Source organism: Heptranchias perlo, chromosome 25, assembly GCF_035084215.1.
Source record: "Heptranchias perlo isolate sHepPer1 chromosome 25, sHepPer1.hap1, whole genome shotgun sequence".
NCBI lineage: Eukaryota > Metazoa > Chordata > Chondrichthyes > Hexanchiformes > Hexanchidae > Heptranchias > Heptranchias perlo.
In genome coordinates, this window is record NC_090349.1 from 15,535,421 (window position 1) to 15,552,944 (window position 17,524).

General features: G+C 46.3%; 1 protein-coding gene across 1 annotated transcript in view; it reads right to left on the reverse strand.

Moving 5' to 3' along the window:
• Positions 1 to 17,524, reverse strand: part of LOC137342057 (coiled-coil domain-containing protein 60-like) — an 86,424-nt gene that overhangs the window by 30,571 nt on the left and 38,329 nt on the right. Inside the window, exons 6-9 of the mRNA XM_068005685.1 lie at positions 17,030 to 17,182; positions 14,350 to 14,454; positions 5,917 to 6,007; positions 4,751 to 5,027 (exon numbers count right to left, since the gene is read on the reverse strand). Coding sequence (XP_067861786.1) covers positions 4,751 to 5,027; positions 5,917 to 6,007; positions 14,350 to 14,454; positions 17,030 to 17,182 — 626 coding nt within the window. The remainder of the gene's footprint in view (positions 1 to 4,750; positions 5,028 to 5,916; positions 6,008 to 14,349; positions 14,455 to 17,029; positions 17,183 to 17,524) is intronic.

A 17,524-nucleotide genomic window follows, 5' to 3' on the forward strand; every position in this document is an offset into this window, starting at 1 on the left:
ATATCTCCATGCAGCCTGCGCTACCCACGCTGCTGAGAGGCTGCACAGAGAATGAGGAAGTTGGAAATGGGGCGTTCACAGCGCACGTCATCGGCAGCCTGCACCTCTTAAAGGTGCAGGTGCACGTCTTAAATGGCTCATGCACAGTCCACTAGGAGGAGGAAAAGATGGCCCCAAGGATGACAGGAACGGCGCAAGAGAGGGCCCCACGCTTCACGGATGATGCACTGGAGGCCCTGGTGGAAGGGGTGGATGAAAGGAGGGCCAACATGTACCCGCAGGGTGGCAGGAGACCCTCCAGACTGCAGCTCCGCAGGCATTGGGAGGCTGTGGCCCAGGAAGTGAATGCCAGGAGCATTGCACCACACACGAGGGTGCAGTGCCGAAAGAAGTTCAATGATTTGATACAAGTGGTCAAGGTGAGTGAATGCAAGTGTCAAGTGGCACATCCTACCAACTGCACGACTGCTCCACCCATCATATCCCGTCACCCACCCACCAACAAACATTGCCCATCCGTACGCAATGCTGCACTCAGCATGCTGCATCTCACCCGCACATAGTACCACACTTGCAGGTCACACAACCACCACTTAAAGGTCACAGACACTGGCAGCTATTTGACCATGACAGACACATCACCCACACACCTTGCAGGATACTCACTGGCATACTGTCCTCTGTCTTGCAGGAGAAGGTGGCGCATAACAGCCGGCAGCAGGAAAGACCTGAGGATGGACGGTGATGCTTACACATCCTCACCCCCCTAGAGGAGACAGTGCTTCAGATCATCGGGCGGGCTGTCGCTGCAGCTGTCACAACATGCTGCGCTGGAGGTACCGATGAAGGGGGTCTCTGCATATCTAATTCTCCTTCTCCTTTCCCACATCTCCCTCCTCCCATAATCTTTTCTGACTCACGTGCTGCAGATGCTGTCAGCATGCACGTCTTACTTGCTCATCTCCCCACTCCACAACTCAACCTGTTTCCCTTTGTCATTGCCGATACCCAAGAACACGTGGTGGCACCGTCCGAGGAGGAGGAGGGGGACACTGAAGCGACACCGTCACTCGATCTGGCACTCGCTTCCATCAGCTCAGAGACTGACACTGCATGTTGTTTAGAGGCTAGGTTAGAGGAGGGATCTGCACATGGTGAAACACCGAGCAAAAGTGCGCAGGAGCCGGGCAGGGGGAATGGATACCATAAGTGCCAGCTCACCGGAGAGCCAGGTCGCTCACTAGTTCTGCTGCAGAGGAGTCAGATGAGGACTTCGATGGGCCAGGCTACAGAAGATGGCTGATGGGCGTACACCACCAAATGCTTGGGGCACTGGAAAGCCTGCGCACAATGACAAAGAGCACGGAGGATTCCACCTTGAACTTGGTACAAGGCCTTGTGCAGAGCTTGGAGCACATCCTTTCCAACATGGAATGGGTGGTTACCTTGATCAGCGCACCTGTGGAACCTACCATGATGCAGCATCTGATGACCGATGTCACAGCTTCCATTGCAGCACAAACCAATGTCATCAAAGGTCTGCAAGCTATGGTTGCTGTTCAGACTGCGGCAATGGAAGCTCAGACTGCTGCAATGGAAGCTCAGACTGCTGCTATCATGGCTCTGGGAACCAGTGTGGAATGGGCCTTGCAGGGTGTCACAGCACCTCAGCAATCCATTCTTCAGCTGATCACCAGGATTGCTGAGGCACCGCCCCGGGACAGTGGCAGTGCCGCCTTGGCCTGTTGGACCTGCTCAGGACAACAGCCTTCCTGCTCCCACCCCTGCCACTCCGCCAGTGCCCTTGTTGTTGCGTATCGGCCAAGCCAGGCCAGGCTGCTGCAGCCTATGCTGAGATGGTGCAGTCTGAAGCTTGGCCCTCCCAGCCCAGAGTTGCTCGAGATCATCCTCCAAGGCCATCTGCACTCTCCTCCAATGAAGGTCAGCAGCCTCCTACCATCCATGCTCCAGCCACTGGGGAAGCACCTCGTAGGAGCACTAGGATAGGTAAAGGCACATGAACAACAGGCACTAAGGCAATGCACAAGGGTGAATAGTTCTGTTCTGTTTGCATCATTTCATTGATAAATATGGCTTTGAATTTGCATTTGGTGGTGGTTTTTATTCGTGCGATGAGTTGAGGGGGAAACTAATGTGGAATCAGATGGAGGGTGATTTGATCTTGTGGGAGCAGAAAGGTGGGGACTTTGGAGTTGTTGGTGAGTTGGGAGATGTAGTTGACATTATTGATAGCGGGCACGGATCAGGCGAGCACACAGAGCCCTTGAAGACAAGGCGTGTGGTTCCTGTTGCACCCTTGCGTCTTCGTCCACTTCCTCTTCCGGCTCCTCCCCCTCCCCCTCAGCCTCTTCTTCCTCCTCCTCAGCATCCTCCTCCTCCACCTCTTGCTCAGGATCTTCGCCGATCATTGGTGGCAAAGGCTAGTCCCTCATGATGGCGAGGTTGTGCAGCATGCAGCGTACCACCACAAGTCTGCCCACCCACTCAGCGGTGTACTGCAGGGCTCCTCCAGAACGGTTCAGGCAGCGGAAGCGTTGTTTGAGGAGGCCCATGGTGTGCTCCATGATGTTGCGTGTGGCAGCATGGCTCTCATTATAGGCCTGCTGTACACACGTGCATAGGTTCCTGACCAGAGTCATGAGCCACAGTGTGAAGGGATAGCTCTTGTCGCCCAGTAGCCAGCCTTTGACTTGCCGAGTCGGGTGAAAGATAGCTGGCATGTTGGACTGCCACATGATAAAGGCGTTGTGACTGCTCCCAGGGTAACGGGCATCGACCTCCATGATTCAATGCATGTGGTCACACACCAGCTGCAAGTTCAGGGAGTGGAAGCCGTTTTGGATGATGACGACGGCAGAGTTGATATGCAGGGCACGCAGGGCAATACGCGTGCAGTCAATGGCACCCTGCACCATGGGGAAGCCAGCAATGCGAGCGAACCCCTGTGCTCGCTCGTTCTGCTTGTCTCGGTCAAGGGGGAAGGTGATGAACCTGTTCCTCATCTGGTACAGTACGTCTGTGACCTCCCTTATGCAGCAGTTGCACGTCGCCAGCAGAGGCCTGAGCCGTAGAAATTCAGTACCACGGTGACCTTCACAGCCACAGGCAATGCTGTCCTCGCCCTGCTCTGAGGCTGCAGTTGTGGCCGCACCAGTTGACAGATCTCGATCACTGCCTCCTTGGTGAACCTCAGGCGTCGGATGCAATCCTCCTCGGTCATGTTGAGGCAAGGGAATTGATCCCGGAAGGCCCTCATTGGATACGGCCTCCTGCTCAATGCCCTGCACCTCCTCGTCCTCCCTCTCCTCGCAGCTTGACCCCGCTGTGCGTGACCTCTCTGCATGCTCCCAGTCGAGCTCAATGCCCAGCAGGAGCCCTAGCAGACCACCCATGGTTGCCAGGAATATTGTTAAACCACGGTCGTTACTTTCCGAACCGTAAGGCAGTACCTGCCAAACCACTCTCAAATGTACTCTAGGAACTCTCAGTAAGAATAGGGAGCTTTAAAAATCACTTCCTATTCCACCAGCAGCCAGAAGCAATAATCCAGCCACTAACCTGTAAATCCTGCATAGTCCCTTTAAATAGCACTGGTGGGGGGGTCCTCCAGGCACTCTAAGACATGTTCAGGTGTGCGTGGTTAAGGCAGTGCGTTGAGTTGAGCATTAAGGTCTAAAATGGTGTCTATCACTTTAAATCAGCGTTGCACACTGACTGTACGCATTTTCTCCTTACTTTACACGCTTCCAGCATTCGCACATGCGCTAACTCCTATACCAAGATGGCGTCCGGCGCGCGTCACGCTGGAAACGTGTGTGCTCAGCCAAGACACCATCTTGGATGTTCGAGAGGCCACGTAGCGCCAAAACAACAGGCGCTACACAGCCCAATTTAGCGCCTACAGAATCATAGATTGGTTACAGCATGGAAGGAGGCCATTCAGCCCTTCGAGTCCGTGCCAGCTCTCTGCAAGAGCAATCCAGCTAGTCCCACTCCCCCACCCTATCCCCGTAGCCCTGCAAATTTTTTCCCTTCAAGTACTTATCCAGTTCCCTTTTGAAAGCCATGATTGAATCATCCCAGCTCTATGAGCTGAACTGGAGATGGAAGAATGGTATTAAACCCACTGATCTACCCACTTTAAGGTGGTTTCATGGCTATTAAAATGCTGACGTCTCCGTACAGTATGTAACTGTAATCCGGGTGACCTGATAGAGGTCTTTAATCTTTTGAAAGTGTTTGCTAGGGTTGAGATGGGGAAGATGTTTCCACTTTTGGGGGAAACCAAAACTAGGGGCAATAAATATAAGATAGTCACTAATAATTTGAATAGGGAATTCAGGAGAAACTTCTTTACCCAGAGAGAGGTTAGAATGTGGAACATGCTACCACAAGGAGTAGTTGAAGCAAATAGCATAGATGCATTTAAGGGGAAGCTAGATAAGTATATGTGGGAGAAAGGAATAGAGGGTTATGCTGATAGGGTTAGATGAAAAGAGTTGGGAGGAGGCTTGAATGGAGCATAAACACTGAATGGCCTGTTTCTGTGCTGTGCATTCGAGGGACATAGGAACAGGAGTAGGCCATTCAGCCCCTCGTGCCTGCTCCGCCATTTGATAAGATCATGGCTGATCTGTGATCTAACTCCATATACCTGCCTTTGGCCCATAACCCTTTATACCTTTGGTTGCCAAAAAGTGACACTTGATAACTGATCAATTACACTTACAGTCAGACATTGGCTCCTCTTCCTCTTGATCCTGTTTGTTTTGGGTGAACGAGCTGCTCGTTGTGGACTCATTGTCCTGAGTCTCAGAAACAGACTCTAAATTCAGTGCCGGAGTCCCTGCTACTAGGTCATCGGAGCTGGTGATCACTGACGAGGCACTGCCAAGGACTGGGGTCATGTTGGCGGAAACAACACTGGCACGTGATGTAGTTGCAAAAGATGCTCTCCTGGGTCGTAGTGATGTCCTGCACAGAACCCTTAGGGCAGGTTTTTTATACTGAGAAACAAATGTTTTAGCGAGATAATTGTATCTGCAGACAGACGCATAAACACACACACTGTATTGAGGCTACATAAACTCAATTAGTGAACTTGTTGCCAGCAGAGAGAGTCTTTGATCCCATCAGTATGGATTCGCTTCAAACATAACTCGCAGTGGTTAAAGGACAGCATATTGGTTGAATTTTTAGGAGAACAATGCATTGTTCATAGCTTGGTATGATACTCCTGCCCTGCATTGCTCAAGGGAGGTCAGAGGAACAGAGTAACATTTTTAGGCTGTATTTGCAGAGAATAGGCAGCTGACTTTTATTTTATATTTTAAAAATGAAAAAAAAAAGCAGAAATTTCACAATTGGAAACAGACGTGAAAAGTAAAACTAGAATTAAGAACAATTTCTTTTCACCGTTTTTTATGCAGCTGAGCATCATGGTAAGTCAAAAGACCCATGCTAATCGATTGATCCTCGACTTTCTGGGGGTCCAGGCCAACATTCCACTTAACCAACACCATCAAAAACAGTGCCTTTGGGATGTTCGAGCACTCCCTCAGTATTGCATTGAAAAGCTGCCCTGCTTTTATGTGCTCAAGTCCTGGCGTGGGGCCTTGAACACACAAGTTTCTGACTCAAAAAAGGCAAAAGCGCTGACAGCCAAGGTGACACTTAAGTATCATTTATTACAAAAAAATGCATGTGGAACAGTGTGACTTAGAGTCATTTCCTAGGTGAGGTATTTCAACAATAAGGTAAACTTAGTAGCCTATAAAAATAGGCACAATGGTGCCAGTGTAGACAGCTTGGTATCCAGTGCCAGCACTAACACTGGGTTGGCCCAACAGCAATGCCACTTTCTACAGTTCTAGAAGTAAAGGCTGAATGCTTTACCTTGGGTTGTGTTATGAACTGTTCCCACTTTGTTTCGATGGATTTCTCTTTATTGATTTTCCTGGCTGTATTTTTCGTTCCACCTGGATCTCTGAGCAGAACAAGAGGAAGTAAGTTACTCAGGAGACTGAGGTGGTTCTGAACGACGCGCTGATGCAGCAGGCAATTGCTGACACAGTACGCAGCCCTCGTGTTTAAAAACATTCAGTTTCTGTAATCGCCCTTATAAGCAGAACAAAGAGGCTCCATCAGCCAGGCGCTCCCTGCAGCCCAGTTAGATGTGGGCCACAAGATGAGAGTCTCTGGCTGCATTTTGAGCTCAGTTGGAGAGGTTTCTGTCGTGCTCTAGGCACATCATTTACACTTAATAACGGGAGGTTTTACCTTCGGGGAGTAAAACTGACTGCAAATACAGTTCTCCCACTGTTGATGGCATCCTCAAATGTAAACAGTACAACTTCCAAAGTTCCAACTTAACCAGAGAATCACGTTTTAGTGTCTCCTATGAGCTATTGTTTCACTAATTGATTCCCTGTGCCTCTAAGCATGCAGAGCTGGTTTGACAAGTCTTGTGCATCAATCTCCAATCGACTTGTGATGGATTTAGGATCTGTTCTAGAATTCCTTATAAATTGAAACAGATTTTATTTTTTTATATGAACTTGTAGAAAGGCCAGTGCTCTAACACTTTAAAATGGTCAACAGCTGGTGATTCCAAGTTCTCCAAGCCAGTCAGCTATCTCCAGCTGTAATCCGATTATGCTGCATCAAGGAATTCTTTGGGTGTGCATGACCTGAATGAGATGCACATTGTTTATGTAGCTTTGAACATACAACCAGCTCATGGTTTGAATCCAATAGCCCTTTGAACTATAGCTTATCAAACGGTGTATCTTTGAAAGGGTTTTTCCTCTGATGACTTTGATTATATTTGAGGAAATGTGAAGGACTTTGAACCAGCAACATTTATGGGATCCTGCCTTTTTTTTTTACATGTTGCTGGAGCTGAGGTCTGGAGAGTGCAGACCAGGTGCTTTTTTGGTGGGTTAGTCAGCTATCTCCACCTTCAATCTAATTATGTCTTGTCAAGATATTATTTGGGTATACAAGACCTTAACTTGTTTGATGCTGGCTTTGATTGACAACTTGTATGCTCAGAAGCTCCTAACATATAATTCAACCATTTAGCTCCACATTACAGCGATGAGCTGGAACTCTGTGCATTGATACTCATGTATGATATTTAACCTCAGTTAAAAGGCTCTTAAAAAAAAATGGACTAAATATCTTGAAGCCATTTGTTACATTAAACTGTTTTCTAAGTTCAGTGTATCGATGAAAGCTGTAATGTATTTCTATCTAATCTGCTGTATTTATTTTTGCTTTTGTATAATTTTACTTCTTACAATAAATTAAATTTAGGAGCTTAACCAAAATTAAATGGTCTGTCAGCGTGGAGCCATCTGGAGCTTACAGTGATATTCTGTAGTATTTCCACTGTATAGCCCAATAGAATGATAGTTTGTTCATCCAGTGGTATGCTAACCCAGATATTTTGTGCATAATGTGAAATTTTGGTTCATAGCAAGCACTGGCTCTCCTACAGAAGCTGAATTTTTCAGAGAGTACAAATAAACAGCATTAGGAAGTTGCCTGATTTGCAACAGAGCCGAAAGGGAGCGGTGGCTGATATCTAATATAAATCAGGGAGCGTGGTGCACAGTGGTCATTATACTGTCATTCTTCCGAGACCTGACAGGTAAATTAAAATGAGTAAGTGATAAGCCTAGTTTCACTGTGTTCTTAAACAGCTACTGGGATTCAAACTGAATTTCAATTGATTCTGCTCAGTCTGGTTTCTAGCATGCTCCACTGACTGTAGGCTCTTAAACAGGGAGCCTTGCCATTAGAACTCTATATAAAAGCATACAAAGAATTACAATCAACTGAAAAATTAACTTCTCTCCAAGTGCTTTTTCAGATTTTTAGTTTAAAATACTTTTGTTTAAATAGCGAGCAATTCTTGATATCAAATGACAGGTTGGGAGAAACTGAACTAACATACACAGCGGTAAAGATCCGATTGTTGAAGACCTGGGTTAAATGGCTGTATTAGTGGGTTATAATACAGCTCCATAGCATTACTGGGCCCAGTAACTTGTTCCAGTTTATATTAACAACAGTCACTGAACCAAAGGTATGATTTTTTTTTGTCTTATCCAAACTTTCTCCTCTCCTGAGGATGTTGACTCCTTGCTGGGGTATAGTTCCACAGGCTCTGACAGCCAAGTAGCTACTCTTCATGTAGGAGAGTAAGTGCAAGCAAGCTGTACACGTCGAGAGAATCACAGCTCCCTCTAGTTTTCATGGAACACCGACACATAAACTTTCCTGTAAGAATGGCCAGATAGCAATCAAGAGTGGGACTCTGGAACTCTCTCCCCAAAAGACTGTGGATGCTGAGTCAACTGAAATTTTCAAGACCGAGATCGACAGATTTTTATTGGGTAAGGCTATCAAGAGATATGGGTCAAAGGTGGGTAAATAGAGTTGAGGTACAGATCAGCCACGATCTAATAGAAAGATGGAAAAGGCTTGAGGAGCTGAATGGACTACTCCTATTCCTATGTTCCAGAGGCCAATTTTTCTCCTGCAGAAGCTCAGGGGCACTGTGGCAGATTGTACTGCCCATCATGGCTCTGATCAGCTAACCCAGCACAGACTGGGAACTGAACCTAGATCCTTCAGTTGAGTATCACACTGGGTGGTGCCTTCACCCACCAGGCCATTGAGGGAGTCGGCTGGGTTTATATCAACATAACAAACAGAAAAAACTGAGAATTTAATTCCAATTCTTTGCAGTCATTTGAATGCAAAACGAATTCTCGACAAAGAAGTTCCCTCTTCAAAAGTAACTCCAGGCTTCAGCCCTCCAGTTCTATTTGAAAGATTAACAAGATTTCCTATTAGAGATTACCTCACTGGTTGTTTTCCTTTGCCTCATGCTGTCATAGGAACATAGGAACAGGAGTAGGCCATTCAGCCCCTCATGCCTGCTCCGCCATTAGATAAGATCATGGCTGATCTGTGATCTAGCTCCATATACCTGCCTTTGGCCCATATCCCTTAATACCTTTGGTTGCCAAAAAGCTATCTATCTCAGATTTAAATTTAGCAATTGAGCTAGTATCAATTGCCGTTTGCGGAAGAGAGTTCCAAACTTCGACCACCCTTTGTGTGTAGAAATGTTTTCTAATCTCACTCCTGAAAGGTCTGGCTCTAATTTTTTAGACTGTGCCCCCGACTCCTAGAATCCCCAACCAGCGCAAATAGTTTCTCTCTATCCACCCTATCTGTTCCCCTTAATATCTTATAAACTTCAATCAGATCACCCCTTAACCTGTCTATGTAATATTGGCAGATGGCTTCCTTTCAACTGAACTATTATGAATTTTACAACCTACACTTGGATCCCTGGCCCCAGTCGTTATTTACAGATAGTCCTTCATGCTTTAAAGAGCTTTTGGTCTTTTCCAACTGCAGTTTTCAGTGCAGAAAAAAAGACATCCAATGCCAACACCAGTAATATGCCAAAAATATAAAGAATTCTTAAAAGTTATTATAATACCACAAAAACGAGCCAGGCCCATTCCTGTAATCTTCCATCATTAGGATTGCTAAAGTAACTCTCAAAGTCCAGATGTCCCAAGATTTAGTCGTGTGTGTGTGTGTGTCTGAAAAGAGATTGTTCCTTCAAGTAACTGCACATGCTACAGTGCCTAACCCAAGCACCCTCCAGTATTATCCACAACAGCATCAGGCTATGTACATATTTACAATCGGTCAGCCTTTTAACCCACATGTCAGGGTTTCTCCAAGAAAAAGCAGCTTTTTCCTTTGGGTGCAGGCCCCCACTAAGCAACAGGCCTGCATCAGGGGTCCATGCAGATGACCTGAACCCCTAAATCTATTATACCAACACTTAAGTTACAACAAGCTCAAGTCCCATGACACTCTCAGCACAACAACTTGTTTTCACGTAATAGGCAGAATTTAACTGTCACTGTTAAGTGGGGGATCTGATGGTGGGCCCATTCACAGGGCTGTTTTTCAACTGTTGGCTTTTATTTAAGTTGTGGAGATGCCGGTGATGGACTGGGGTTGACAATTGTAAACAATTTTACAACACCAAGTTATAGTCCAGCAATTTTATTTTAAATTCACAAGCTTTCGGAGATTTTCTCCTTCCTCAGGTAAATGTTTCAAGATCTTGAAACATTTACCTGAGGAAGGAGAAAATCTCCGAAAGCTTGTGAATTTAAAATAAAATTGCTGGACTATAACTTGGTGTTGTAAAATTGTTTACAATTTATTTAAGTTGTTATTTTTTCTGAAACTGTGTCAGGTATTTTGAAGCTCTTTTTCAGCTTTTTTGTGAGTTTTCTAGGTTGGCTTGTATACATATTCATGTAATTCTAAAAGGATGTTGTTGTTCCCGGTTCTCTATATACAGTACTTGCATATGAGTAAATTGTATAAATAAAATACACAACCACACAAGAAACTAAAATGTACCTCACGTAGCCTGGGGCTCCCAGCTTCTGATCATCCTGTGTGCTATTCCTGTGTACTGTCAAACACCTCACATCGTTCACCTGACGAAGGGGGAAGCCTCCGAAAGCTTGTGAATTTAAAATAAAATTGCTGGACTCACATCGTTCACCTGACGAAGGGGGAAGCCTCCGAAAGCTTGTGAATTTAAAATAAAATTGCTGGACTATAACTTGGTGTTGTAAAATTGTTTACAACTATGGAAATAGTAACAATGGTGCTAATTTTCTAAATGATAAACAAATAATGTCCACTTAACAGCTAGTTTTTAAAAAAATTCGTTCATGGGCGTCGCTGGCGAGGCCGGCATTTATTGCCCATCCCTAATTGCCCTTGAGAAAGTGGTGGTGAGCCGCCTTCTTGAACCGCTGCAGTCCGTGTGGTGAAGGTTCTCCCACAGTGCTGTTAGGAAGGGAGTTCCAGGATTTTGTTCCAGCGACGATGAAGGAACGGCGATATATTTCCAAGTCAGGATGGTGTGTGACTTGGAGGGGAACGTGCAGGTGGTGTTGTTCCCATGTACCTGCTGCTCTTGTCCTTCTAGGTGGTAGAGGTCGTGGGTTTGAGAGGTGCTGTCGAAGAAGCCGTGGCAAGTTGCTGCAGTGCATCCTGTGGATGGTACACAATGCAGCCACAGTGCGCCAGTGGTGAAGGGAGTGAATGTTTAGGGTGGTGGATGGGGTGCCAATCAAGTGGGCTGCTTTGTCCTGGATGGTATCGAGCTTCTTGAGTGTTGTTGGAGCTGCACTTATCCAGGCAAGTGGAGAGCATTCCATCACACTCCTGACTTGTGCCTTGTAGATGGTGGAAAGGCTTTGGGGAGTCAGGAGGTGAGTCACTCACCACAGAATACCCAGCCTCTGACCTGTTCTTGTAGCCACCATATTTATATGACTGGTCCAGTTAAGTTTCTGGTCAATGGTGACCCCCAGGATGTTGATGGTGGGGGATTCGGCGATGTTAATGCCGTTGAATGTCAAGGGGAGGTGGTTAGACTCTCTCTTGTTGGAGATGGTCATTGCCTGGCACTTGTCTGGCGCGAATGTTACTTGCCACTTATGAGCCCGAGCCTGGACGTTGTCCAGGTCTTGCTGCATGCGGGCTCGGATTGCTTCATCAGTTCCATTCGCAACCCCTCAGATGAACACTGTGCAATCATCAGCGAACATCCCCATTTCTGACCTTATGATGGAGGGAAGGTCATTGATGAAGCAGCTGAAGATGGTTGGGCCGAAGACACTGCCTTGAGGAACTCCTGCAGCAATGTCCTGAGGCTGAGATGATTGGCCACCAACATCTTCCTTTGTGCTAGGTATGACTCCAGCCACTGGAGAGTTTTCCCCCTGATTCCCATTGACTTCAATTTTACTAGGGCTCCTTGGCGCCACAACTCGGTCAAATGCTGCCTTGATGTCAAGGGCAGTCACTCTCACCTCACCTCTGGAATTCAGCTCTTTTGTCCATGTTTGGGCCAAGGCTGTAATGAGGTCTGGAGCCGAGTGGTCCTGGCGGAACCCAAACTGAGCATCGGTGAGCAGCTTATTGGTGAGTAAGTGCCGCTTGATAGCACTGTCGACGACACCTTCTATCACTTTGCTGATGATTGAGAGTAGACTGATGGGGCGGTATTTGGCCGGATTGGATTTGTCCTGCTTTTTGTGGACAGGACATACCTGGGCAATTTTCCACATTGTCGGGTAGATGCCAGTGTTGTAGCTGTACTGGAACAGCTTGGCTAGAGGCGCAGCTAGTTCTGGAGCACAAGTCTTCAGCACTACAGCCGGATGTTGTCAGGGCCCATAGCCTTTGCTGTATCCAGTGCACTCAGCCGTTTCTTGATATCACGTGGAGTGAATCGAATTGGCCGAAGACTGGCTTCCAGGATGGTGGGGATATCGGGAGGAGGCCGAGATGGATCATCCACTCGGCACTTCTGGCTGAAGATGGTTGCAAACGCTTCAGCCTTGTCTTCTGCACTCACGTGCTGGACTCCGCCATCATTGAGGATGGGGATGTTTGTAGAGCCTCCTCCTCCCATTAGTTGTTTAATTGTCGATCACCATTCACGACTGGATGTGGCAGGACTGCAGAGCTTTGATCTGATCCGTTGGTTGTGCAATCGCTTAGCTCTGTCTATAGCATGTTGCTTCCGCTGTTTAGCATGCAAGTAGTCCTGAGTAGTAGTTTCACCAGGTTGGCACCTCATTTTTAGGTACGCCTGGTGCTGCTCCTGGCATGCTCTTCCACACTCCACATTGAACCAAGGTTAATCCCCTGGCTTGTTGGTAATGGTAGCGTGAGGAACATGAGGTTACAGATTGTGCTGGAATACAATTCTGCTGCTGCTGATGGCCCACAGCACCTCATGGATGCCCAGTTTTGAGCTGCTAGATCTGTTCTGAATCTATCCTGTTTAGCACAGTGGTAGTGCCACACAACACATTGGACGGTATCCTCAGTGCGAAGACAGGACTTCATCTCCACGAGGACTGTGCAGTGGTCACTCCTACCAATACTGTCATGGACAGATGCATCTGCGACAGGTAGATTGGTGAGGACAAGGTCAAATAAGTTTTTCCCTCGTGTTAGTTCGTTCACCATCTGCCGCAGGCCCAGTCTAGCAGCTATGTCCTTCAGGACTCGGCCAGCTCGGTCAGTAGTGGTGCTACCGAGCCACTCTTGGTGATGGACATTGAAGTCCCCCACCCAGAGTACATTCTGTGCCCTTGCTACCCTCAGTGCTTCCTCCAAGTGGTGTTCAATATGGAGGAGGACTGATTCATCAGCTGAGGGAGGGTGGTAGGTGGTAATCAGCAGGAGGTTTCCTTGCCCATGTTTGACCTGATGCCATGAGATTTCATGGGGTCCAGAGTCAATGTTGAGGACTCCCAGGGCCACTCCCTCCTGACTGTATATCACTGTATCGCCACCTCTGGTGGGTCTGTCCTGCCGGTGGGACAGGACATACCCAGGGATGGTGATGGAAGAGTCCGGGACGTTGGCTGAAAGGTATGATTCTGTGAGTATGGCTATATCAGGTTGTTGCTTGACTGGTCTGTGGGACAGCTCTCGCAATTTTGGCATAAGTCCCCAGATGTTAGTGAGGAGGACTTTGCAGGGTCGACTGGGCTTGGTTTGCCTTCGTCGTGTCCGGTGCCTAGTGGTTCGATGCCGGGTGGTCTGCCCGGTTTTATTCTTAGTGACTTTTTAGCAAGATTTTACAACTGAGTGGCTTGCTAGGCCATTTCAGAGGGCAATTAAGAATCAACCACATTGCTGTGGGTCTGGAGTCACATAAAGGCCTGACCGGGTTATTAGTCACAACTAAATTTATAATTACAGCGTGAAGCCCATTGCTCCCGAGAAAGGCCTGGATGGGTGAGATGAGGGGGTTTTCATTATCTGACCACAGGAAGTTCTTCAGACAGTAAATGGTGACCACGTGGAACGAACTTGCAGGTAACGACGTCTGATTCTTTCCTTACCTGATATCCGCACATATGCACTTTGCAGCAGGGGTCTTTGGATGGCGTTCAGGAGCAGGAATCCCGCCCGATTTATTTTCCCCCTCACTATCTCAGGGACATTGAGGCTTAACTATAGCACCCCAACTGCAGCCCCAGTTGAAATCAGTTTACTCAGCACAGAGCTGAGACAGCTATTCCATGGCAGTGTATTTATGCACAGGTTTATCAGGGGGCTGCAGGAGAAATCTTTAGTTATGCCGGTATCTTAATGAAGGTACAATCTAAATCACTGCCACTAAAAGAAACGTGCAGGGCAATCCATGAGATGCATATATGTGACTGTGGGAAGCGTTACCTGGCGCTCCAGCAGGTTGAAACAGGCGCCATTGTGCTCAGCGGCTCTACAGTCACTGCCTCTAGCAGCCAGTTCAAGGCACAGAGCTGTCGAAAAAGTGGTTCCCTGCAGGAAAGCAAACATGGAAATTAGAGCAGTAAACAACAACTTGCATTTATAAAGCTCCTTTAACCATAGTAAAACATCCCAAAGCACTTCACAGGAGCATAATCATGCAAAAATTGAAATAGAGCCAAAGATGGAGATATTAGGACGGGTGACCAAACACTTGGTCAAAGAGATAGGTTTTAAGGAGGCGAGAGGTGGAGAGGCAAAGAGGTTTGGGGAATGTAGTCTTCAATGGGTTCAGTTAAAATATGTTAAGTCTCATCAGATGGGATTCCCCTCCTCACCTGAAGTTGCTGACACTTGCTGAGGTATGGTTCCATGGGCATCAGTTGTCCACTGGTACCTCATCCAAGTGACTCGTCCTCATGCATGAGCCAAGTGCCTGGCTATTAGACCGTGAGAGGACATCAAGGCCGAGTCTGATTCTGTCCTTATCTGAAGCCCACACACCTGAACTTTCCAGCAGAGATTACCAAACAATGATCAGATGTGGGAATGCGGTCTGATTTTTTTCCCTCCCATTTCAGAGACACTGAGGGCAATTGTACCATCTATGCTGCTACACAGCTCAGAACAGATAATCGAGTACGACTGGGGATTTTGTCTGGAACTTTCCTCATCTGTCGGGCTCAGTTCCACTTCATGTGGTGCAACTGCCAACTGGACCACCGGGAAGCAGTGGATTTTCAATTTAATAAAGCAATATTAAAACATATTTGCTTCTTCCTGTGTTACTCACTTAGATCTCTGCCTAAGCCTGTCAATGCTGCCTGTGGTCAACCATTAGCAGGTGCTCAAGTGCTTGACTTGACTTTTCTTTTTCTCCCAGTCTCTCTTTCTCTGCATTTTCCCTCTTTCTCTCTGGTGTAGGATATCTCTGTCCATCCCCACAATAGTCCGGGTGAAATTAGGAACCCAGCATATGGAGAATTATGGGCATTAACCCTGCATTTCTATCACACTGTGCGTTATGGGGTGAATCTTACGATTTGGCACGCTTGGCACAGAGTTTGGTGCGACGGGAACAGATATCGGGAATTTGGGAATGTGTGTGCAAGCCTCAAATTTGGAGGCGAGGTCAGCACGCTTGACATGGCCCACATGATTTTACATCCACACCCGAATTCCCTATTCGTATTCCTAACCCATGAAGCTTTGCGCTGAGAGCGCCAAGCTCAAAATCTATCCCATACACCTTATAAATCACCTGGAAGGACCAATCCCATGCCAGTTACCCACTACTGAATTTGCACTCGAAACTCCAGAATGTCCTGTTCCAAACAGGACAATAGGGAAGTGCACTAGAGAGCTTTGGCCATAACATTGGGAATTGGGTGCTGGAACAGGCAGTCAGTGATACTTCTGGATAGAACGGGTTACTTATGAGCTATACATCAGTTCACTGCTAGGCTGTGCCACCAGCTACCTTGTAATCAGGTACTTTAAACCTGAACAGGTAAAATCATTTGATACTCAAAAAAAATGATGAAAGCATCTCAGGCAAAGAGCCAGTTAATGAAAAACCAGCATAATTATGAAAATAGACCTGTGAAGTGATTAGAGTTGATTGTTGAAAGAAAGGCAGAAATCACAGTGTAATTACAGCTTCTGATGGAGGATTTCACATGTCGCATTATTTAAGATGGAAGGAATCAGTAAAATAGGCAAATTTTATATTAAATTTTCTTGCAAAGTTGCCATTATAGCAAAATTATATCTAGAAAGTTCAATGATACATTTTGGAAATCTATGTGCTATCAGGAATTGAGTAATAAAGACCTGACTAGATTAGGATAGATTCTTAAAAGTGTTCTGCATTGAAAAACCTTAACGTTAGTTGCTTAAAGGCACAAAGAACATTTGTTATTTGTAAGAAATCCTAAACTCGTTTATAATGAGCATATTAACGATTTTCATACAAATAGTACACACAGGAATTTTGCCCTGATTGTAACCCATTAGCAGGACCCAATGGAATTATGTTAAAATGGCTGTGTTACACTTTAGTTAACATACATTGCTACAAAGCATTTTGAGCTTGTGTTGAATTTCTGTGGCGACCCTTTCCTGACTTTCATTCTTACATGATTGAGATGCGCAGGATTTTTAATGAAGTTTCTTTTGTCATATAACATTTTATCACCACTAAATTGGAAGGCACAATTAGTTGTGTAGATTGGAGCAAGAAGTTACAAAGGGACACAGGCAGATTAAGCGAGTGGACAAAACCGTGGCAGATGGAGTTCAATGCGGGGAAGCGTGAGGGCATCCACTTTGGATCTAAGAAAGACAAATTGGAGTATTTTCTTAATGATGAGAGAGGAGGAGCTGTGGAGGAGCAAAGAGATTTGGGTGTCCAGGTACACAAATCACTAAGGCTAGTGCACAGGTACAAAAAGTAATTAAAAAGGCTAATGGAATATTGGCCTTCATCTCGAGGGGGCTGGAATACAATTCAGGGATGGGTGGTTCCCTTTTAAAGAGATGCATTGGATGGTACAGTAAATATAGCTTAGTCATGCAGCATTCTTAAGTGTCCAGTCCAGGCTTATTTATTTAGAACTGTACTCACATGTCTGTCTCCGTCAATCTGGTTGATAACAGGCTACAATGTAGTGGGGTGTAAGGTCGTGCAGCCACAGCCTTTCCTTTGCTGGAAGTTTTTCGGGAGTTGAGTCTTATTGCATTTGATTGTGGTGAGAAGACTGGCTCGGTTTCAAAAAATCTGCACAAAATACCATCACATGAAAATACGGTCGCAATTAAATCAGAATTAATGTTTTTCCATTAACTCGGAGTCCAACACTTACTGAATTTTGAACAAACTAACATCTTTCTGACATGAACGCTGAGATACAACTTCATGGGTGCAGGATTTCTGGGAATTTTATTTCAGAGACGGAGGGCACGTGGAGCTGCTCTTACGAGGGTCTGCAAGGTTCTGCAAATGGGTTGGGTAGACTACATGAGGACATACCTTGTCTGCTGAAAGGACTGGTCTTGATGGCTGTTTCTCAATTCATACTTACTTACATACTTATTACTCAAAATGTAGTTTGTGAATCTA